This window comes from Anopheles merus, chromosome 2L (assembly GCF_017562075.2).
Source record: "Anopheles merus strain MAF chromosome 2L, AmerM5.1, whole genome shotgun sequence".
NCBI classification, from domain to species: Eukaryota; Metazoa; Arthropoda; class Insecta; order Diptera; family Culicidae; genus Anopheles; species Anopheles merus.
Genome location: NC_054083.1, coordinates 31,570,358 through 31,596,029, shown reverse-complemented (window position 1 = coordinate 31,596,029; position 25,672 = coordinate 31,570,358). Strand labels below are relative to the sequence as shown.

The window sequence follows — 25,672 nt, the reverse complement described above, 5'->3', positions numbered from 1 at the left end:
ACCATTCACGGTTTGGCTAATGTGCCGGGCACTAATGGGCACTATCGCTATAAATTGACAGGACGCCCAACCTAATAGAAATGATGGAAAGATGAAAAACTGGCCTCCCAACAAAGTGAGCTTGGACTGTCGAAAGATGAAAGCATACGTACCACGCCGCTCCACATCTCTCTTTTCTGCGCTTTTCAGCCCAACCCCACAACTGACCTGAAAAAAAGGCTAAGCACAGCACGGTGAACCGACCATCCACAGCGGTGATCATCGTCGTCGGTCTAATTTATTCAAAACCCGACCCCGTGCAGCTTTAAAGTGCAACCTGCAATCACAAACGGCGGTGGCATCGTGTCACGGTTGGAAATTCTCTACCATGGCCATGGCGGGGTTGATGCCAAACCACCCACCTCACACTCCAGACAGACAGACACCCAGACAATCTGAAACGTAACACCGTTTTGGGAAAGATGGAGTGACACACATGGTGGCCAGGTGTGGGAAGAAAAAATGGAAAAAGTCCATTTTCAAATTTGATGGACGAAATTTAATTTGCAATTGTGTCTGTGTGAGTGTGTGTGTGTGTGTGTGTATGTATGTTGGGTTATGCAGTGTGCTAGTGAAACGCCCGTGGAAGAACAGAATAATCGGGATCGCAGCTACCGAACAACCGAAACGGACCGAGAATGATTCTATGCAGCGCTTTTCAAGCGTATAATCGAAATGGCGATGCACGGGAATACGGATAAAGGGCAGTCGACGGTGTGCAACACCGAGGTAAAATGATTCAGCGCTTCAATGTAGTAGAATTCGTTTTGTTGTAGCGTTTTTCATTTGAAAAAAAAAAACTCATCTTCCCTCCCTGTTGGATGCACCGTGAATGGAGGATGGCGTCCGGGAACCGTCCCCAGATGGACGGAATGGAATAATTTTCCTCCCGAACACCGGACCGATGGACTCACTCACAACTCTCCACCGTGAGTTGATATTGGCGTGTCTGGACGATGAGCCCGGCAGGACAAGAGGTGAGAAACCCCGATGAACAAATAAAGCTTGCATATGGTACCGGCTGCTGGATAAAGCAATCCCGTTGCGCTGCCCGCAATCTTGCAACAGGAACAGGAAGAACAGATTGAGCAGAGTGAATGTGCACCGAATTGAGCCCGATATGGCTCAGTCACTCGTGTTGCCCCGACCTCAGGAGATGAAGCTACTAGCTGGGATCAACTAAAAAAATACGTGCCCTTCCAACTGGTTTTCCGCAGCGGGTCCCATTTTTGATACACTTTCCCGTGTGCACCAGCTCGGTTTGGTGCCAAAATATAAAGCGATCTCAAGACGAAGTTTTAATCGGGTGTTTAAAATATACTATTTTAAATACTATTCATGACCGAGATGCCATTGTGGAGTATTTAATTGAGTTTGTGAAACTATGAGGATGTCTCTTTCGCCTGCCAAGCCAAAGCGCTTTATGAAAGGCTTGTAATTGATATTGCACGTAAAGCCTACCTACTTTTCAATTCCATTCCAAATTTATTACACTCAACGTTACCTTTCATTCACCAACAAACAACCATCTTGCTTCATGTATCATATCGGGACTCTTTAAACTTATGAGAGCACTTACGTAACGCCCCAACAACCGGAAGACACGCTTCCACGCTCCTTCGGACACTGTCAAACAGCGCAACCAGCCCGTAATTACGCTACGAAATCCGCTTCGCTTCGATCGCAATCCTCAAGAAAACACACCTCCTCTACTACATGACCCTTCATCCACACTTGAAACAAATTATGTTTCCACCTGTGCCTCCAGAAGCTCCCGACTCCCACGGTTGGTTCTCACTCAACTTCCCAATATCTCTGCCTCATCCTTAGCATCGTTTTGCCCACCGTCTGGAGCGAAGACGATACATACGGGCACTAGTTGTCTTGAAATTTTAAAGACATCAAATGGCAACCTTTTGCCCAAAAAGCTTCGCTTGCCATACTCTCTCCTATGCTACCACACAGAATTCCCGGGAAGCTTTGCGTGACTGCTAGTAGATGGGATAGTACCGGGGAGAAGGGGGGAGGGAAGGTTTCAGACACAGGGTAAACTATCTCCTGACATGCAAATTCAATTATGTGCACATTCTTCGAGGTCTTCACCATTTACCGCCGGGATCGTTCGTACCACCAGGCTCTACCAGGAGCTTCCTTAGGCGAAAAGGTGATATTTTTCATTGCTTAAGATCTTCATAAACGACACAGTGTTGTGTTTAAGGTTTTATTTTGAGTGTATGGTCGGAGCTTTTTGTGTGTGTGTGTTTCAACCCCCAAACCAAGTCTGTCACTACTTAGTATGTAAATCATTCATTTTACGTCACGAAAGGCTCTCACGCCATACGCGAAAAAGGTTCTGAATTAGCAGCGACTGAATATATTTGTTCCAATGTCAATGTGTGTTAAAAGTTTCTTGTGTGGAATTCTCCGTTTAAAAATAAATATCTTTATTGAAAAAAAACAGAGTTAAACTGTCCCTTGAAACACTCTAATAGGTTCCGAATGTTAGATTAAGATTTTCCCATAGCATTCCTCAAACAGCAATTCTGCTTCACTAAACGCTTCGCCATCCCATTCCAGCCTCATTATCTCCAACATTCTCGTAGATTATTAGCTACCTCCTACTGTCCTGTCTCGTTGTATCGTCTACCATCGTCCGGAGATTGTTCATTCAATTCCATTAGAACTTTGGCCACCCACCAAATATCAAATCGAACACCATGTGCAATTCAATTGTGCTGCCGCCGGAAGGACAATTAGCAGATGACTTGAAGAGAGGAAAATTCAAAACTAAGCGCTACTCCCGCCATCCCTACGTTTTATGATTTTGATCGCAGTCTCATTTTGACCCCCCCCCCCCTGGGGAGAAATCGGTGAGCTTTCGCCAAGACAATGGAAACTTGCTCTTAACCGTTTAAGCATTTCCGTTTGTTCACCGGTACCTTCCCACTCAACCCAGTCGGGCAGGCGTCCCCACCTTCGCCAGACTGTTTAAACTGAGCGATTAAATTGCTTCATTTCTGACCCAAACTGCTACCCGTTTGGAGCGAGGGAAAGGAAATGGGAGAATAAAAGAAACTACCACTCAATCGATCCCGGACGCTACCGGATGCTCGAAAACTTCGGCCACCCGGAGGACGGAGTTTTCGAACCGATGGTAGCTGATTTTTCTTAACCTTTTCATGAAGTTTTCCACATCCGACCGATAGTAGCCACCAGCCGCGCTTGCACAACGGAAGGCACAACCTGCATCAAAACCTGCTGCTTCGCTTCGGTATGCTCTGGCCCCAACTTTCGAACATCCTAAACCCTAGAGACTGTGAGTGAGTGTGTGTGTGGCAAAGTGAGGGTGTGCACGTAGACACAATGCAGAAGCACTTGCAACGAGAAGGAAAAATAACTTTACCCACTGTGACGTTCTTTCTCTCTTATCCGCTGTGTCTACTAAACGGATTACAGAGCTAAGTGTCCTGATTACCGGATCGGGTACTGCCGGCGGTGGCAACTTTTCACCATTCCTCGTGCACAATCTTACGGCGGCGTGCACAACCGTTCCCGTCTGAAAACCACTATTCCCGTGTGTTTGGTCGATCGTTCCCTACCACCGGGCTGGCGAATAAAAGAAACATGAGCGAAGAAAACGGCACAAACACATACACACACACATAGAAGCGCCCCATGCCTTTCCCGGGAAATGCCGTTCGAGAATTCAATTGCCCACCAGTGCAGCTTCGGACGCGCCCAAGTGGAAAAGAAGATAAAATGACCGATATTACTTTGGGCAAAAGCCCCTGGCCGTCTCCGCCGTCTCTGCACCGAAGCACGCCCTGGGAAGGTTAAAAAAGCAACCCTCCGATCCGCTACCGTACCGGAGGAAATAAATCGATTGAAATGTAATATCTTCCCCCTGAGGTTCTACGGTCTTGGGCCAATGTGGAGGCGCTCCACCGGTGTCTCCCTCCTCGGTACAAGATGGGCCTTCTGCTTTTATTACACGAAAAGGCGATTTCGTTGCAAGCTAATTCCATCATCTATCTGGAAGCGCGTGTTTTGCGCCGGTAGTGCGGCCGCCGGGCAGCGGCATCGATTTATCGAGCTCTGATTTCATTTGCTGGCCTTTTTTTGATGAGAAAAATACCCAACCGAGGGAACAGGAATAAGGTAACGAGGAAAATCGAACACACACACTCACATGAGGTACACGCTCACACCTTTGGATTGCAATTTTTGGACAGCCCGCTTGCTCCATGCGGTAACCAACGATGGTGGTTAGTTGGAGAAGCAAGAACATCGCACCCGGCCAGGGCTGGAAAGAAAATGGACACGAATTTCATACCGCTACATTCCTCCGAGGATGTCCGATCGAAAACCGATTGTACTGACGTTCCTTGCTTGAACTAAGCGAGTCGTCTTCAACACTATGGCTGCTCGCTGTTTCCCTAACTATAAATAGGCCGAGTGTGTGTGTTGTTTTTTTCCTTCTTTCGTTCAATTGATTTTGCTCGATTAATGTTTAACGACCTTCAACTGAATCAACGAAGCAACATTAGCAGTCCCGAAATATGCACTTAGGAGGGGATATTTTGGGATAGTTTCTATGCGATAGAGCGAACAATCAAGAATCAAAATCGTTCCTTCAATGTTTTGTTGAATGTACTCCGAAAAATTAACTTGTGTGTTATGTGTTGGGAACATCTGAATATCTTATTCTTGAATATCGTATTCTGAATATCTGTTTGAAAATAAAGTATTAAGAATGTGCATATTTCACCAATAAGAATGGCAGAGCATGTTCGAAAACCAACAAGAACTATATTTCCGAATGAAATTCCAAAACGACACAAACTTAAATGAAGTTAAACATTAACATTGATTTCCGTCGATTTCCTAACATTCCACCCAAAATAGATCCAAAATCGCTCGCTCATCAGATAATGTTTCTATACATCGCTCAACGAACGCTTACGCGGTGCCTAGAGCTTGCCGTTGACGCTGTCAAACCCTTCGTTTCAGCAGGAAATGATACTACCGAATAACTATTCGTTCCACCCTTCCAGCGCAGCCATCGCTTTCATTTCCTTTCTAAATTAACACCATTAGCACCCCTTGGCACCGCCCGGTGCCCGTCCCGTCGGCCCCTCTCCCTCTACCGTGACTGTGACTGATCTCAATAAACATAACAACCAACCATCATCGAAGCGCATCGCACGCATTGGCGCAAGTTCAATTATTGACATATTTTATTCGACCGGCTCCGGCGGCCCGTGTGCCGCGTCGATTCAACAAATCAACAATAAATTAATCAAAACACAACGGCGTCGCACACCCAGATTGCGGGCCGGTTGCCTTGCGCCGTTCCGCTGATTGTGCGCCGCGCACCACTGTCGCGTGGTTCGGTGTGGTTTGCGTAGTACCCTGCTGCCATTGCCGGTCGGTAGCGACCGTAGCAGCAACAGCAGCGATAATGCAGAGGCACTGATACGCATCCAGCAATGGAACCGCGTTGGGAGGGATTGTGGGGGACATCATTATATTGGGGGCATCTGCTTCGTGCCGCGTGTCGTGCCGCGGACGGTTCGCCCGTTCTCGGGGGGCGGCACCCGGGAACGCAAACATGATGGATCTTAATGGACGCTCCGAAGGAAGAAATCAATCTGTCCCTCACCCTGCTACCAACGCGACGCAAAAGGGAGAACAAATGAACGAGCACGCATACACAGACACAACAGACAAGCGACAGAGAGAAAAAAAGCAACTTCCAATAAGCGTTTGGCGTTACTTTTATGAAGAATAGTTTCCATTAAGATTCATTCACCCCAATTTCCTACGGCGCGTCGTCAACGCTGCTTAATTTGCTGCCCCTGCCCGTTCGCCCGTTCGAACCGCGCAGCTCCTTCGCTTACGCAGTTTCGTTTGCTCGGAAACTGAAACCAACCGAGCTCCGGCTCCGGTACGGGGAGCGTGGGGATGAGTTTCTGTCAATAAATTTATTAGCATTTTACTGGAAAATGATAGCAGCGGCTTGCGGTGCTTCCGTGGCCGTTGGTTGCGTCCGCCCCATCGACACCCATCCATCGGGTCGATTGATGTTGGCGCACGTAATAGCAACAGTAGAAATCTCGTAGCTCGTAATGTAGCCCCGTAGCGCTGTGAAGATGTTCTCGATTGCGATAAAATGTATATTCCCTTTTTTTTAAACGCCTCAATGGCTTCCACCGAGGAAGCGACTGGAGTACATCATCATTGACTATGATTATTCGCAAAATGGACTGGCAAGACATCGGAAATGGAGTCCATTAAAATTGCACTCGTAAAATGATGTTTCGATACATGATTTTTATGAACGTTGTGAATAGCGACAATGAAAAAACGTGTAAACAAACAAATAATTAAACATTAATAAGTATCGTTATTACTACAAGTCTGGTTTAGCTTCGTTTTTATTTTTACAAAATTTAGATTGCAGAGATCGCATAGTAAAAGCAAAACTTAAAAAAACGTGACAAATAAATGATTAAAAATATAACAATTGAAAAGGAAAAGAGTGTTGAACAGTTACAACAAAATAAAATATCGGTACAATGAAACGTTGAAAAAGATCTCAATAGTGAAAAAAAAAACAATAAAAAAATAAACATAAACGTAAAAACAATAAACAAAACAGCTCAAAATCATGTAATAATAAATATAAAATAAAAATACAGAATAATAAAACAAATAATTTATTTTTCACAATTTAAGCAAAAATAATAACCAAACAATTCATTGCACGCTTCTTATGCTTTTTTTTCCAATACAACACACCCAACAATAAACACTCTCCAATACTCCCTCCCTCTCGAAATGGGTAAGAAAATTCACTTGAAACGACTTGTACTCCCATTTCCCCGGCGCCAGGAACAAATACGTACAGCAACACGTTCAGCTCTCGGAAAAGAAAGAAAAAAACCAAAACCAAACTGCGATAGAAGAATCTTGGCGGCCCTCGTTTCTTGTACCTCCTCATAGACACACATACGCACGCACGCAGACCAATCGTTGTGCTGCGGGGCGGAAAAACGCCGTTCAGCCCCACCACCACGACTACCACCACCAGCAAGCAAAAGACGCCCGCATGCGACCGAAAAGAAAAATGATTGGAATATTAAGGAGTAATTTAACTTTTATTAACTTATCTGCGGTGCTCGTAAAACCGAAACCGGAGGGAAGCGCACACGAGCACAGGGAGCCTGTAGTAAAGATAGAGAGAGAGCGAGCGAAACATGGGAACCACACGCGAAAGAAACACCCGGAAAACACGCACCCAGCCAAGGCGACCGGTTCTCCCTCCATCGGGTGGAAAGTGGTGGAAAACACAACGAGCGTGTAATATTTACAAACAATGTTGAAACGAATGCCAGTGTGTAGTATTAAACCGCACCGCACCAGCCCGCCACTTCACCCCATAAAATGGCTCGACTCAGCAGCGTTCCATGCACGCGGTAAAGTGTTGCAGGAACATGTTTTTTTTCCTACCGGCGAAAAAAGTATCACGTTTCGTGCGGCAAGCGAAGCACGAAAATGCCAGGAGAAAGGATTTTACCCATGGTGAGATGTGAAGGAGTTCGTGTGTGTGTGTGTGTGGTATGTGTAAAAGTACCGCCCCAAGATAGCACTGTGTGGTAATTGGGGCACTATGGTAAGCACTTTAAGCGTTCGGTTCCAAATTTTCACCTCGCAAAACCGAAAACCATTTCCCCCTCTGTCTTCGCTATCCGATTTAGAATGAGCCAAGCAGGTGACGAAACTGCCGATAGACACCTACTGCCGCTCTAAGAGAGCCTGGGTAATCCACCGGCAACATTCCACCACTTGGAAGTTTCGCTTGTGTGTCTTGTGTCTTGTCTTGTGTGTGTGAAACATCTCGCACCGCACAGAAAACATCTCACGCACTGACTCCGCTTGACTGACTCCGAACCAAACAGTTCTCGCACAGGTTCTGTCAGCTGAATTCTTGCCGCATCAGCACCCGCGCACGGCCCACTATCGCCGTACTTGACTCGGTGTTTATTTCTCCACCGCCAATCGAATCGACCATTAGCCGTGCGTGGTTTAATGTGTTTATAACCGTTCAAGGCTGGAGTGAATTAAATCGAAAAGAAAAGCGAACCCTGGTGCCGCCCGAAGAAGTGCCTCAATGAAGCCAGTGGCAGCACAAATAAACAGCCAAACTGTTGAACTTTCGTTGGCTAGCAATCGAGCTCGGCTCGGAGATGGCAAGATGTTGTTGCCGCACTTTCCCCCCCCAAACGCTTCTAAAATCAGTCCCCATGGCGGCATGGTAGAATTTGGTCCTTCGAGCCGGAGTTTCGCGACGAGTTTTGGGAGCGGCGTCTGGCAAGTCGAACAACCCAGCTGTCCCAACCAACCTCTCGGGGGAGGGCCACATTGACCAGATTGCCAACCAGCCGAGCTGCCGGCGGCAATCTGGTCAGTTTACAATTACTACACCAACCTACGGCACGGGTTCGGTGAAACTGTTGCCCGGAGAGATGAAACAGCGCCTGACAGCGCTGATGTAAGTTGCCTCTTGAAAACGATGCTTTCCCGTTTCCCCCCCAGGGGAGTGGCAAGCAACTTCAAATTGCCATCACCGGGCCTCTCCCCTCCCGGGGACTGAACTGTATGGGAAAAATGGACAATGAGCCACAGACGCACACTCAGACACACAGCGCTTGTGGTAAGAAGCATAGAATAGGTAGACGACTGTCGTGAATTGTTCCTTCATTTGCATAGCGGAATGCAACAGCAGCGAATTGTGCTGTCCGGATTCGAAAATGGAGGACGGGCAAGACATCTTCTTGCCGGTGGACGACTGTGCAAGCGGTGCATGGAAACAAGCGGCACTGAAGGCGATGTCATTTCCTGTACCCTGCTCATTGCACACCGCGCGTCGTACCTTCGCAGTTTGCCGCACAATCGTATCGCGCAGTTCCTTCACATAACAAGTGGCTCGTTCGTCTTCGAGCGGCAGCTCCGCGCGCTTTTTTGCACTCCCATTCACCGCGGTGCTCTATTTGCTGGCATACAAACTAAACTAAGCTAAGCAGAGCACACGCTCGCATCTCCGTTTCCGTTCCGTTCCATTCCGTAGCGATGTAATCTGCTGCAATCAATCTGCGCGCCTGAATGTCAGACTACCGTTGCTGACGCTTCGTCCAGCCCGTGCACGCTCTTGTGCCGCTCCAACCGATTGCAATTTTCTTCCAGCAATACGCAGTTTCGTTTTTCGTGAAAAGCTGAAAGAAAAGTTCATTTCTACTAGAGGGAATATGATGTTAAATCTCTCCTTGCGTGATTGTGTTGCTTTCTGTTTAAGAAACAGTAGTTTTATCTCTACACATTGTGTTTAAACCATTCAGCTACACATATGCGTCCTACCAAATGCATACAACTATCTCATGACAGTTCTGTCAAGCAGCTTCAAAATCCCCAATGGCCCATTTAAACCCTGTTCAAACTGGTGGTAGCAATCCAATAAAAAAAACCTAGATCGCCCATCCGTTTGGGGCTCAATTGCACCCGCCCGAAATGCTCGCAGCAGATGAATAATGAGTGCAGATAAATTGAGGCACAAGTGCTTCACTCTTTGCTGTTTGTTTTCCTTTTTGTTGCCACCAGTGCCACATCGTCCTACCACCATCGGTCTTCTTGCGGTATTCCGGTGTTTGTCCAGATCCAACCGACGCACGCTCTAAATGTGTCCATTTCGTTTCAAACCCGGGTGGAACAATTTGCACCACAACCACATTTGATCTGAGGCTAGGCCTCGGCGGTACCCTGCACACTCACACAGAGGAAGTGTAAAATTAATGGATGTCTTCTCGCAACGGAACGGCCACTATCCACGGGGCATCCATCGTACAGAGCAGCCAACAGAGGGAGAGAAAGAAAGTGTGAGGATGAGGAAAAGAAAACCCAGCAGGTGATTGGGTAAGAGTGAACATTTTCCTATGTGTCACGTACCGGAATGGTACACGAGAGAGGAACGAAAATACCGACCCCGGGTGTCGTTATCGGCACCGATTAGGACAAAGATTTTTCCTCGCCCAGCTTTTCACCGGCCACTTCCTTGCGCAGCTTTTTGCTTGCGTAAAGACAAAAAAGGGCTTTCAAGATAGAAATACGAAACAAAAAGATAAAAACCATTCATCAAGCGTTTCACACGAAAAAAGTAGCCTCTCCCCAAAGCCGCTAATGAATGATAGAAACGACCAAACACCTTTCTATTCAAAACAGCGCAAAGTGCCTTCCGAAAACCGAACAGACCAAAAACGATCAATGCAATAAACTGTTTCACCTCACGCCGGCGAAAGGCTGCACCTAGTTTTGTGCTTCTTTTTGTGCGCTCCTCCGTTCACACCTAAAATACACATTCACGGTTTTAGTCAGACACCAGGCACAAAAAACAAACCGGAACCAAACCGCTACAGCATGAATTCTAAATAATCAGGTTTTAATGTATCGTGACACGGCGGATAATTAAACGACAATCAACGGGCGACCGCAGGATGACACAACCCGATAGCCAGAGGACAGTGCTTCCATCGACATGTGACGTGACCAACCTGGTGCTGGTGCTGACATTCCATTGGAAATAGGAAAAGGTTTTCTTTTCCCTCCACACTGGGGTTACCTAGTTCACCTCTCGTTGCATTAGATGCATCCAGCCAACTATTCGGGGTCGTATGGTTTGGCACAGCGCTGGCAAAACTAGCCCCGTGTGCGGGTGATATTTGACAGTGTGACAGATTTAAATTTAATTACCTCCAACCTGTACACTAAAGCCGGGCCGAATTGCACGGTAGATGAAGCGGTTTTGCAGCGAATGGATTCTCCCCCGCACCATTCGCAACAGAAAAAGGAAGAGGAATACGTACGGAAAAATACACAGACACACACACACGAACGATCCACCAGCAAAGAACCCAAAACCCACCCAGTGCGAACTCCTCTAACGAGTCAAATTAAGCTAATGTGTATGCCAGAATCTAATCGGTGTCGGGGGTTGAAGTGTACCTGTCCGGGTGTACACACATGCACACACTACATTTTCCCAATTAAAATTTATTAAGGAAAATGTTCCTGCCGGGACATTAGCTCGTTGGCTCGACATTGAGAACTGGTTCCCAAAACCTGGGTAGGTTAAAAGATTGTCAGTTTCGCATGATGGAAAGGTTAAAGTACATTGTTGAGCTGGTAGGAGCATAGTTTCATGATTCGGAGTTATATTGGAGCGCATTTGAGCTTTGAATTTTCCAAAAACTGAATTTTGGAACTGAACAAAGTGAAATGTAAAACGGCCAGAAGTAGTAAAAGCTGATTTTCTTTTATCGTATACACACGCCTCAACCTATTACTGAGGACAAGGATGTAAATCCAATTCCATATGGACAACACAAGTACACAACACATGAACATTTCTTCACATTAAGAAGAGATGAATGTCAGCCGTTCAGCCTAAAGGCCCTATAAAAATAAATTAAATTGTTTAAAATACCCCAGTCTGCAAGCATCTAGTGATTTTCATGAAATATTGATACAATTTTCTGAAGCCACAAATGTCAAGCGTTATGAAAAAAATGGAAAAAATGGGAAACTCAACATTTTCATAGAACATGTCTCAAAGGAAATTTAAAATGTAACACAATACACTCTTCCATTTTCACAGTCCTTTACACTGCTACATCTCTTGGAATAATCAGTTAACTTTCTACATCTTAACCTCAAGACAGATGTTACACACAAGCTCTTTCAACCTGACTAACAGTCCAGCACACCACATTAGCTCTAGGATCTAACGATTTACCCAAACAAACCGTGAAACGTGACACAGCCCTTTCCAGTGAATTTCATCACTTAAACCTTTGCCATGCCAAATTCACACCTCCGAAAGCTCCGCTTGGGTAGAAAACGGGCGCTTCCAAGGTATGGGCGACTTGCTCGCCAGTAAAGCTTGTGGACCTGCGCCATATCTTGCCCTTAGTACGCGCCATGTAACTCTGATGGCATTTCCACGTTCTGGCTCCAAGTGTCCTTTAGCATTCTTCTGCAAACCTTTCCGGCAGACCTTTCCAACAGCGCTCGACTTGACGAGTTTCAATCCACTCGGCTCCCACCATAGCATACTGCCCCTTGTGTTTCGGTAAAGGTGAAATGTATAGCGCGAAGTAATTTTACATCAATTAACCAGTGCCACCACCACCAGTGTACGGCGTACGACGTTTGCAACGAGGGAGCATGGACTAACGAGCGCAATACACGACCGTCTCCGGGATGGTCGGTGATTATAGGGCAGAATTAACAAGCGCTCAGCAACCTCGGTTGGCAGTGAGGAATTGACTTGCTCCTTCAATGCTGGAAAGGTGAAATGGAGTATGATGAGGATGTGTCGCGTACCTCATCAAGCGTTTCTTAAAGGAAATAGAGTACGAAGGCAAAAAATACACTTCCAGATCCGTAACCGACCCGGTTCTCTGCCCACTTACGGTTCGAATTTGCTCCAAGAATTAAGTTACTCGCCAGTGAAGATCACAGCACCGGCACTCCACATTTCCGCAACCCAGAACACATACAGCATCGAGCGTGATACTACAGATGATTTAAAATGTATCAACAGCGAACAGCAGTTGCCTGCCGGGATATGGTGGAGTTTACAAACAGCTTTACACACACACACACACACACACTGTACGTTTAATCAAACGACATGTAGCGAACCTACGAATCGAATGGATCCATCACGGAGGGCAAGGTAGCACACATTTAATTAAAGTAATTAGAAGTCACCGATTTGATGCGGATGGGACGGCTGCGGGTACAAAATTAGAACGCACGCACACACACGCAGCTTTCTTTCCAAGCGCACGGAGCCTGCCACTCCATTTCCAGCCAAATGCGGTCGGTTTGATCGTGCAGCACAACGTCGTCCACGTCGTCTTCGAAGCGAGGCTTAACGGGTTTTCACGGGAAAGCGGGTTGATCTGTTAGATGTAGAGAATATTATGTGGAAAAGGGATGCTAATTTTATCAGGCCCGCTTACCGAAAGCGATGTTGGGAGTTGACAGATTTCACTTGCCGAACGTTTCGCAGTGGAACGCAAAGGAGCCAGGTTAGAGCAGTGGAAAGCGCGGGAAGATCGCCTTGAAAAGGTCAATGGTTAGTGGGTTACAATATGTGTTGATGTATGGCGCTTCTGATCTCCTGATGGCTGCTGATTTTAAAGTTCATCCTTTGATTCAAATCGGATTTTGAACCTTAGGAAACATTTTAACTCAATATCAACAAAAATATGAAGTTTAGTTTCCTTCGCTAAGGGTAATGATTGTATGAGCAACAGAGCACTAGAACTGTAATTATATCTGAACTACTGCGCTATTTACAACAAACATTCAATAACATTTTCTATTGTTTTCTTACACGATTTGATTAATTTGTTATCAAGTCCAGAAGATACAATTAAAAATAAATCAAATTATAATACTTAAATCTAGTGTTGAATTTGATGCAACTTAAATTTTACTCAAACATTTAACATGTATAAATAATTAGAATTAGAGCCAATTTCAGTCAACATTTTTGCATCCCGAAAATGTGAAGAAATGTTCAGTCGTTATTTCCGAGATAACGTTTTCCAATACATTATTTTTACCGTTTAACAATATTGTTTGTCCAACAAAGTAAAACATTTATTGATAAAGTTATAAAACTATAAGAACTCTTTTCAAATAGTAAAACGAAGAAACCCACTAAAATAGGTACGATTGTTTATGCAACCCGTTTCTTTGTTAATTGTAGCTCAACTGCTTAATTAGGTCAATCATCTAATCTTAACATTAAATATTTATTGATAAACATATGTTGACGCTTCGCTTGGATGTCAAATGATAACTTGACGAAAGTGAGTTTCGTCAAGTGAGAATGAGCACGGTAGGAAATGATGAGTAGCGGGTGAGTTGCCACTCGCGTGAGTGGCAATCATAGAAAAATTATAAATAGGGCAACATAATGAATACACTTTCTCTTGCACTTTGGAAATTCAACACACAGCGGTAAATATTCAGCCCACGCAAAATCATCCGAAACATACGCGATTGTTCATGGTGCCGTGACCAGGATTGTGCGAATATCTGGTTTTTAAATCGCAAGTTTCGATAATTGCATCGGGGTTTCGTTTTACCGCTCGTGCCACACACTTTTTGGATTGCCGCAAACTTACAGCTGATTTTGCCGCATCACGCAAGTCACTGTAATCGCAAACACCCACATCCACTAACATAATGGCCACACCGCCCGTTGTTTTGGCGTCCCGGCGGACTGTTTTATTGGGAATTCTCTCGCGATACGAGAAATTCATTAAGGATTTCGTCCCTGAACGGGATCAAGTAGAGGTGGAAATACGCGTTAAAAGGTTCGATAAGCTGTGTGCGGATTTGGAAGCTGTGCAGCAACAATTGGAAGATTCTGCCGACACTCCGGAAGAAGTGTCGCAAAATGCTACACTCAGAGAAAGTTTTGAGGATAGATTAATTCTTGTGCAATCCCAGCTGCAAGCAAGGTTACCAAAAGAGCAGTTTCAAAATGCCCAATCGAGTACCGGAGCGAATCCGTTAAAGGGCATCAAACTTCCTACCATTGCGCTGCCTGAATTCACGGGGGACTATATGCAATGGTTGACATTCCGCGATACGTTTGAGTGCTTAATTCATAATAATATGGATTTACCGGCCATTCAAAAATTTCACTATTTGCGCGCCGCGGTTAAAGGAGAAGCTGCTCAAGTGATAGAATCAATCACCATAAGCGCAGCTAATTATGATTTAGCATGGAACACTCTAACGGAGCGATACTCGAATGAATACCTCCTGAAAAAACGCCATTTGCAAGCAATGTTTGCCATCCCAGCTGTACAGAAGGAAAGCGTTGCAACATTGCACCACCTTGTAGATGAATTTGAGAGACACACAAAGATTTTGCAACACTTAGGAGAAGAAACAAATACATGGGGTAGCATTCTCGAGCATTTGCTATGCACTAAACTTCCGATAATTACTTTACGCGATTGGGAGGAGCAAGCCTCAAGCAATAACGATCCCAGTTACGACAGTTTGATTTCGTTCTTGCACCGTCGTATGCGTGTATTGGAGACGTTGCTTGTCAACAACTGTCATACGTCTCAGGGTAACGACCTAGCTCCCGTACGGAGAATGACCGTTCTTCGCCAAGCCAGTTTTGCTTCCACATCGCATGAAATGCCGAATTGCATGCTATGCAACTCCGCGCACAACCTTCTGAAATGTCCGCGTTTCGAGCGGATGGACCCGAAGGAACGCCATCGGTTTGCTATGACCTCGCGTTTGTGCTTAAATTGTTTACGCGATAATCATATGGCTCGAGATTGTCCATCACAGTACAAATGCCGTTACTGTAATGCCGCACACCACACAAAATTGCACTACGCACATAACAGCCAAGCTTCCACTACACCACAGCATCACGCTCACCATAACCCAAATTTCACTGCACCTCAGCAACACACACACAACACCACTAGCGATCACACAGCCACAAACAATACACAACGCACATTTGCAGCAGCATTGCAGCATGCACCCGAACAAGTCATACTGCAAACTGCTATGATAAATATCATAGACGATTTCGGAATAGCACATCCTGCGCGGGCGCTGTTGGACAGCGCATCGCAACCGAATCTAATAAGCGATCGACTCGCTCATCGCTTACGGCTGAAGAAAAGTAATGTGAACATTACCGTCATTGGAGCAGGACAAGCTACAAAGACAGTACGGGAGTCCGTACAGGCACAGATTGTCTCTCGATCCAGTTCGTTCACTGTGAACACTGAGTTGTTGATTGTTGACAATTTGATTGCAAATCTACCAACGCGCGACATAGACATCAGCGATTGGAAGATACCACCTGGTTTCGCTTTAGCAGACCCTCTGTTCAACAAAGCTGCTCCTGTAGACCTCATTCTTGGTGCTCGTCATTACCACACTTTCTTTGAGAATGCAACTCAGTTCCGTCCTGCACCTCATCAGCCCGTGATGATAGACAGCGTTTTCGGCTGGGTAATGACTGGTCCAACTGGCAGTGACAATTCTTCACCTAAAACCGATCCCACCGCATCATATACAATCGTCTGTATGGCATCCTTGGAGGATTCGTTACAAAGATTTTGGCAATTAGAAAATTTAACCATGAATGATGGATACTCACCAGACGAACGACATTGTGAATCGTTCTATAAGCATACCACCAAACGTGACGATAGTGGTAGATATATTGTTCGCCTACCGAAACAGCCCGACTTTGATGCAAAGCTCGGCCTTTCTAGACCTCAGGCCATTCGTCGTTTTGAGCTTCTCGAGCGGAGATTGGAACGAGATCCAGCACTTCGACAAGCGTACCAAGACTTTATGAAGGAGTACTTAGCACTGGGTCACATGTCTCCTATAAGCACTGATTGTGATGATACAGCTGCTTATTATTTACCACACCATCCAGTTTTTAAAGCGTCAAGTACCACCACAAAGGTCAGAGTAGTTTTTGATGGCTCGGCTAAAACGTCAACTGGCTTTTCGCTGAATGAAACTCTGCGGGTTGGACCCATAGTTCAGGATGAACTCATCGATATTATTTTGCGTTTCCGCACCTATAAGATTGCTGTCGTAGCTGATATCGCCAAAATGTATCGACAAATTGTGCTGCATCCGGATGATCGACGATTGGTTCGCATTTTCTTCCGTTTCTCACCGCAATCGCCGATTGAATTGTACGAGCTGAATACTGTGACATATGGTTTGTCTCCATCATCGTTCTTGGCCACTCGTACATTGCTGCAGCTTGCGGAAGATGAAGGTGCTGACTTTCCACTAGCTTCACCCGCACTGAGAAACAATTTTTATGTAGACGACTTCATTGGCGGAGCTAACAGCGTGAGTGAAGCTCGCGAGCTTCGTCAGCAACTTTCCGAGTTACTCTCCAAGGGCGGGTTTGAACTCCGGAAGTGGACATCCAACTGTTTAGGCGTACTAAGTGGTTTACCAGCAGAGCATATCGGTACACAGTCATCACTGCAGTTTGTGCCGAACGAGACTGTGAAGGCACTTGGTATCGCATGGAAGCCCGAACTAGATGTTTTGTGCTTTGAGTCGACTGCAATAATGGAAACCGCCAACCTCACCATGCGATCCATATTGTCAAACATTGCTCGAATGTTTGATCCACTTGGATTGATCGCTCCAGTCATCATACGCGCGAAATTGCTAATGCAGGAGTTGTGGCTGCAGAAAATCGGATGGGACGATCCGGTCCCTGTACACATCTGTAACAAATGGAAATCGGTTACTGACGACTGGAAGGATTTGGAAAGCTTCAAAAGCGAACGGTATGTGCTCTTACCTAACTCTAAAATACAGTTCCATACATTTGCAGACGCGTCAGAAGTTGCTTATGGTGCCTGCATTTATGCGCGCTGTGAGGACCAGCAGGGACGAGTACGAGTCAGCCTGCTCGCGTCGAAATCGCGTGTAGCTCCACTAAAACGAGTTACATTACCAAGATTGGAGCTCTGCGCGGCCGTGTTAGGAGCACATCTTCATCATCGTGTTAGACGCGCTATGGGAATCGACACAACCGAATCGTTTTTCTGGTCGGATTCGACGGTAACGCTAAACTGGATAGCGTCTCCACCCAACACCTGGAAAACATTCGTGGCGAATCGTGTTGCTGAGATCCAGAACTATTCGCACCCTCGTCAATGGAAACACATTCCCGGTTCATCGAATCCCGCCGATCTGGTGTCTCGAGGGATGTCAGCAGCTGAAATGCTAAAAGGATCGATTTGGAGCTGTGGTCCTGAATGGTTGGCGCTATCCCCCTCCAAATGGCCAATGTCAAATCCATCACTGACTGCTGAAACGGATATGGAAATTCGTCAGGTGAGTGCTGTAGTTGCAAGTATACAAACCACTCACCATTGGTTCAATTTGTCGTCGTCCTACACCAAATTGGTACATATAATTGCATACTGCACACGTTTCATACACAACACAAAACACAAGACACGTACACTACAGTCATCACAAGTTACCTCAGCAGCATTACCGATCACCCCTGAGGCTATAGAAGCAGCTAAAATCGTGCTTTGTAAACTGGCACAAGAGCACGAGTTTTCATCAGAGATCCAACTGCTGAAAAAGGGAGAAATGGTACGAAAACAATCACCTCTACGGCGATTGAATCCGTTTCTCGACAACGATGGAATATTACGAGTAGGAGGCCGCTTGAAACTTGCACAGCTACCTTACCAGTTCAAGCATCCCATCCTGCTTCCCAAAAACCATCAGCTGGCTCATCTCATCGCGGTGCACATACATGAGAAGCTGATGCATGGCGGGGGAAGACTACTACTTTCCCGGATACGTGAGGAATATTGGCCACTCGATGGACGTCGGCTAGTAAAAAACGTAGTGAGGAATTGCTTTCGTTGCATTCGTCAGGATCCGCAGCTGACACAACAACAAACTGGTCAACTCCCGTATGAACGCATCACCCCGAGCCGGCCGTTTTCCATAACTGGAGTGGATTATGCCGGCCCGCTGTATCTGAAACCCGCACACAAGAGAGCCGCTGCCGCTAAATGCTACTTGTGTGTGTTTGTGTGTTTTTCAACGAAGGCAGTGCATTTGGAGCTGGTGGGCGATCTCTCCACGGCAGGCTTCTTGGCCGCATTACATCGCTTCACATCCCGGCGAGGATTACCATCGGACATATACTCCGATAACGGAAAAAACTTTGAAGGTGCGGCACACGAACTTAATGAATTGTTTGATATGTTACAGAACGAACAGCACCAAAACGTCATCGCATCCAACTGTTCGGACAGGGGCATAACTTGGCACTTTACCCCACCTAAGGCCCCACATTTTGGTGGATTGTGGGAAGCAGCGGTTAAGACGGCCAAACGACATCTCTACAGGCAGCTAGGCAGTTCGAGGCTGTCTTACGAGGGATACAGCACCATTCTGCAGCAAATAGAAGCGGCAATGAACTCGCGTCCTTTGTTGCCAATGACGGATGACCCCAATGATTTGGCAGCGCTTACGCCGGCGCACTTCCTGATCGGTTCTTCTATGCATGCTGTCCCGGTTCCCGACTACACACGACTGAAACCATACACGTTAGACGAATTGCAGAGCTGGCAATTGCTTGTGCAACGCTTTTGGAAGCATTGGACAACCGAATATCTGCAGGAAATGCAGAAGGATAATAAGGTAGTGAATCGTAGCGAAATAGTACCTGGCAGACTGGTCATCCTTGCGGACGATTCGCTCCCTATCACCCGATGGCCACTTGCTCGCATCATCGATGTACACCCAGGAGAAGATCAGCTTACGCGTGTAGTGAAGTTGAAAACGGCAAAAGGAATAGTTACGCGTCCAGTAGCTAAAATTTGCTTGTTGCCTGTTGCGAAGCCTTCCGATTAGCAGCACGTGTAGTTTGTTTTTGTTCATGACATTCTGTCATGGGGGGAGTATGTTGACGCTTCGCTTGGATGTCAAATGATAACTTGACGAAAGTGAGTTTCGTCAAGTGAGAATGAGCACGGTAGGAAATGATGAGTAGCGGGTGAGTTGCCACTCGCGTGAGTGGCAATCATAGAAAAATTATAAATAGGGCAACATAATGAATACACTTTCTCTTGCACTTTGGAAATTCAACACACAGCGGTAAATATTCAGCCCACGCAAAATCATCCGAAACATACGCGATTGTTCAACATATTTAAACCTAAAAATAGCACAAAACACAACCTATGCTATTTTGCTACCAGCTAATTAAATCTTGGAATAATTGTGTTTATTTACAGCCCAGGCTGCATACATTTCCAAACTCCCGATAGTTTCGTCGAATCTCTTTCACGGCTAACTTCTGCACCGCAGCTTCTCGGAAGGCAAAATTAGCTAGCGCTGCAAACAATAGATCAAAAATTACACTCAATTCAAGCTGTCCGCATTCGCCATCCGAAAACCGAACCCGACTACACCACAAACCCGGTGTCCCGGAGGGGGAGGGGGGGGGGGTTAGATAGGGCAGAGGTAGCAATTCATCCATAATGCCGGCACAATGATGATTGCCGGGCACAAACTGCACAACTGCATTGCCCACTGATGCAACGCCCCCTCCAGTTCCACATTCCCTTTTTAGCCTGTGTAAGCGGGACAGCGGCAAGCGTTGTCCGTCGCAGCGGCGGCACTGCTGCATCGCGCTGCACCGCTTCTTGCACGGTGCACCAGTTAATGGATGTACTTTGCTGATTTGCTTCCGATGTTCCATTGCACGTTTGCGCCGGCAAACGGTGATGGCAGCTGCTACGTCGTCTGGACATTCGATTCGAAACACATGTTCCATCATGGCTGCCCTGCCTCAGCCTTTCTCCTCGGCCTACAGACCCCTCACACACACACACACTCACACAGAATTGCATTCGATTTGGCCCATAAAACATACAGTGTGCGCCTATTGCCACCATTGCGCAGCAGAAGTAGAACGAACCCCGACCGTCCATCCGCACGAGAAACTTCTTCCGCCACGCCGCTTCCCGAACCCTTCCCCTTCAACAACGATCGAAGACAACTCAACGACCACGGCGACGATGCCGTGTGCATGTGCTTTCAATCAATTCTGACTCCCCTTTTCTTGAACACTACTAGCGCACGCCCCGGACACTAGCCTTCAACTGGCATGGCCTCTATCGACTCTAGCCAAACGCGCCGCACCACACCGTCGCCCCTTTGCCTTTATCCTGGCATAGCAATTTCGCTGTTGCTACTTTAATGAACACCGAACTCACAGCCGCCAAACGTCCTCTTCGGGCGTCCTCCGCTCTCGAACCCACCATCGAAAACATCGATAGCCTACTACACACACCGTGCCGTATCGATTGCTTCGGGAACATGATTTTCACTGGGCCAACTTTGGGCTCATCATACACATACACCACCGCCACCGCCACCACGGCATCACTCCCATCAGCCGACGCGTACCACCACTACGGCGCAAGTGCTGCGTTCGGCGGGCGCACACACACTGATTATGATTGATTTATTTAATTATCATCGATTCAATCGATGCTTTATTGCTTTCTGCATTATAAAAGAGGAAACAGACTTTTCAGTGTGCCTCTCGCATGCTACCACTCCGTTTGCTCTGGCACACGATTGCACTAACCATTCGTTTTCCCTCCGTTTTGTTCGAGTTTGCTCTGAAGCATACTTTTGGGGTCGATAGTTTAGTTATCATTTGGTTCGATTTTTATACAACTAATATAAACATTTCTTGCCACTTTGCGGAGCATCCGTCAGCTATTCTTTAACTACAGAGAAACACAGAGCAAAAAGAAGAGGAAGTTTTATCAGCCCGAACAATTGGCTTTGGAAGCGCGTCTGCTGCAATCGATCGATAGATATGGCACCGGCAAGAGCCAAGCAATAGCAATTTAACTTCGTCGCTGCATGCAGAGCTAGGTTTCCAGGTTCCTGGTTCAACAATAGATTCGCCAGGTATCAATTTGTTTGGCCATTTATTATTTAAGAACGGTGCTGGAAAATTGGTCCTCCTTTTCCAGGAAATTGCTCATTTGAATCTCATTGACCTGGCCAATATTTAATGCCAGGCGACACACAACCAGTCCCAGTTGGGTAATGTATTTTTCCAATAAATGTATCCCCGCTTTTACCTTTAAAGTGCTCGCCGGTGATCTACGCATAGCCTAGAGAAATCGCCTTGAAACTGTTTATTGCTGATTTGAAATAGTCAATAAAATGATAATACACAGCACTAATAAACCGAGCGGTTTTCCCCTTTTCCCTGTTCAAATCCGACGTTAACTTTCGCCCAACAAGGCCATCGTTAATCAATGTCAATTGCAGGCCCCACACAGTGGCAGTGAATACATTTTTCTTTACAGCGATGATGCTACGGCACAACATCCAGCGAAAATCCACATCAATCATACTCCCGGGCACGATATGATCATCACCCGAGCAATCAATTAACACCCAGGTTCGTCGTGGTACGTCGTGGGGGATTCCTGAAATTGTTCTTTAAACTGTTCGAAAATCCGGCCCCATACCGGGCAGCACGGGAGGAGGGAGGTCGCAGCGAGTTTCTAATTCCATCGCTGCTCGCAAACCCGCTCGCTCTGGGCTAGTAATTCCCAGCGCAAAGTTTAACGCTTCGTTGCATCAACAAACGAGCAGCGAACAAACGGTTGCGGTCATTCTTCGTAATCCCAAACCAAATGGACATGAAGAGAATAAACCTTTACAGCAGCAAAAACAACAAAAACAACAACAAGAATACTTCGCAAAAAAAAAACGCACACACGCGCAGGGCTGATGAATGAAAAACGCGTTCCAATTGGAGTAGGTCGCGATCGGAGGGGTAGTGCGTGGAGATGGGAGCGCTCCCGCTTCACCAGGGTCGGCTCCCACAGCATAACATTATTCGCACGATTCGTCTAGCCATATGATACGCCAACCAGGTGCATGCAGCTTCCGATGGCAAACATAAACATTCAATGAACCGCCAGTCGCTGTTGGGGCTTGTTTGTGTGAGTGTGTGTATGTGCTTACACATACACAGCTCGGGATGCTGCGAGATTTCAACCGAAAAATGAGTGATTCGTAGATGATGAAAAATCGGCAATAAACAAACAAACAGCACAATCTCGCATTCACACCCCAAAACCCGGGGTGAAGCGGGCAGGGTTTGCTTCGATTGGTAACAGCGACAAAAAAAATGAGCACGGTGCACGGTTGTATGGTAATACGGGGCAAACAAGTTACACGTTAAATGATTTTAACTCAAAGATAGTCAATAGTTATGAATTAGGAAAGATAAGTATGTGTAAAAAGGTTTATTTTACATTTTCAAAAAGTGGCAAAAAAAATGACGGGATAAGTTTGTGGCTCTGATTTTGGTCACCAAGATGGATGATTGCATCTCGTTGGAGATTAGCAAAAGCGGAGTAATCTGCAGTAATTAATGAAACTGTGATTCAGCACAAAACTTTCACCATATTACCCTATTTCCCCCTAAATTTCGAATTCGTTGCCACATGCTTGTGTTGCTCTGAACACCCAGTGTGTGCGTGTGTGAGTATGTTTACACGGACAGGTCAGTTACTTTGGAGGTGGGTGCACACTTGCAGATAACGAGCACGTGGTAAAGTTATGAAATTTCCCAACCTCCCCTGCAGCAAAAGACTAAAGAGAGGGTGAATCACTCCACACCACTGACCTTACCTCCACACATCCAATACGGAATTTCGTTCACGGAAAAAACATACACACACACACAGCACGAAATGAAGCGGAAGGCCAGACGGAAATTAAACCCCACAGATGCAGCTTGTGCATTTTTGTGCGTGAACGAGCTCCATAGAGAACAACTGACCTTTCTGACCTGGGGTGTATATATAAAAAAAGAATACACAGTCTGGGGCACTGTTTTTTCATTTCATTGCGTTTTCATTTTTCTCTCGTTTTGTGCTCCCGGGCTGGGAGAGAAATAGAGAGAGAGAGAGAGACAGAGAGAGAGAGAGAGAGAGAGAGAGACAGACAGAGAGAGCGAGAGAGAAATGCCGACGACACGCATGCAACGAAACAAAACCATGTGATTACATAATTGCTGATTCATTGTCCAATTGTCCAACAACCATTCGAAGCGCCATCCGGGCAAGCAAAACGGGGAAAGGAAACGATGCCACGGAGAATTAAATGCACGCATCAATTGTCGCTGTGAATGAATGCTTGGTAGGCCATTTTTACCAAACAACAAGATAGCCAGAAGCAGCAATGGGAAGCAAGAAAAAAAAAGCAAAACATATTAATTGACTATGCGTGTGGTACATATAATTTTTGCCATTTTTACAGACCTTACAAGCAGTCAAATTTGATCAAATACTATACTTTAATGCTACTTGCAATGTGCGACTGCTTGTTGTTTGTTACGATCATACGACACACGGCCAACTGCTCTCGGGCTAGCTGCAGGCAAACGGTAGAACAGCACTTCCCACGCAAGCAAACACAAACGCACGCCCGACCGTGCCCTTTGCCTATTGAGTGCAATCAGTGACAAGTACGCACGGGTCGGATCAATGGTGTTCAAAGCCGCTTCAAAAGGGTTAGGACAGGCGAAACCGGCAGAGGGTTCGGTGGTGTTTGTTCCGTTCAATGAGTTACTGGCTTGAGGAGGCGAGATTCCAGCGAGATGGCCTGCACTACACCCGACAGAGATAATGTGGTATAATGCCGTGCTGATGTCACACTAAGCTACCAATACTACTGCTACACTGGCTCTGAATAGTGCATGTGGCGCATTATTTATGAATGAATTGTGGATGGAATGAACGGCTCATGTATGTATCATGGAAAATCTCATCTTACAATAAAATAAAACTCTTTATCGTTTGTACCACGTACAGTCATGAGTAAACAAAGAAAAAAATACTGTAAAACAATCAAACGTCAAACCGCAATTAACAAACAATTTTAAATGCACCAAAACGAGATACTTTTTATTCTCCTCTCTCCACACTCCAACAAAGCCCAACCAACACCAACGGGCGAAGGGTGAACGTGTGAAGAATGCGGACAGTGTCCGCCTAGCTTCAATCAATTTGTCCAACGGGTGTTGAGATTACGCTTAAACTCTTGATTTGACCGGTGTTGGGGCTAGAGTGCGAGAGTGAAACCAAAAAAAAACAACACTATGTGTGGTTTGTTAGAAAAGCCCCAAAGGCAACCCTGCCTAATGAGGGTTAGGCCACGGCCAGAGACTAATCTTTTATTTTCCAGGAACAACAACGGGGACAGCAAGCAACACAAAAAACGCTCATCACTAGAAGCAACTCAATGGTTTGCTATCTTTTTGCCGGATGGAGCGTGGGTGGGGGGGGGGGGGTGATGGGCCCAGTAGAACAGGTCATTAAAATTCAATCTAATAATTCGCCCTCGGTAGGCAGCTGGTGTGCATGGGATTTTTTTTTTCTTACATGTTCACGATGCTCTGGGCGTTTGTGCTCACCGCATACTTAATTAATATTCAGAAGTAAGATTGAAAAGTATGTTAAAACGGTTAGAAAGTATAATTTGAAAGTGTGATTTGAGGTTGTGTTGAATTTATTAATAAAGTTTAGCGTCAGCGAAAGAAGCGCAGCAAAACCCGTATAATGATAACAGTATGTCACTTTTGATCTTGACGTGTCAACATTCGAAACAAGCATTGCTATCCATGTAGTAATGAGCGTTTTCTCGCCTTCACCTTTAAGATCGTTAGCGCGTTAAACACCATGCGCCTCCATGTCAACGGTGAGCTGAGTTGTACCGACGCCAAACCGGGCTTAGCAATGCCAACTGATCGATTTCACTCGGGTTGACGGGCAGGTAAGATGGAAAGGGTGCATGAAAAATTACGCTCAAGGCGACTCCAGTTAGCGTCGGTAAAAGAAATCATACCCAAGCAACGTGAGCGCTGGGAGAAGGTAAGCAACGAAAACCCTTC

The 25,672-nt window shown here is 46.0% G+C and overlaps 1 protein-coding gene across 11 annotated transcripts in view; it reads right to left on the bottom strand.

Moving 5' to 3' along the window:
• Positions 1-25,672, bottom strand: part of LOC121592988 (RNA-binding protein Musashi homolog Rbp6) — a 621,310-nt gene that overhangs the window by 551,165 nt on the left and 44,473 nt on the right. For 5 of the 11 annotated variants that reach the window (XM_041914974.1, XM_041914977.1, XM_041914975.1 and 2 more), the window contains exon 1: positions 19,400-19,617. The exons of the other annotated variants lie outside the window; for them this stretch is intronic. In XM_041914974.1, coding sequence (XP_041770908.1) covers positions 19,400-19,614 — 215 coding nt within the window. In that variant the 5' untranslated portion in view covers positions 19,615-19,617. Of the gene's footprint in view, positions 1-19,399; positions 19,618-25,672 lie in introns of those variants that run through there. 11 annotated transcript variants of the gene reach the window in all.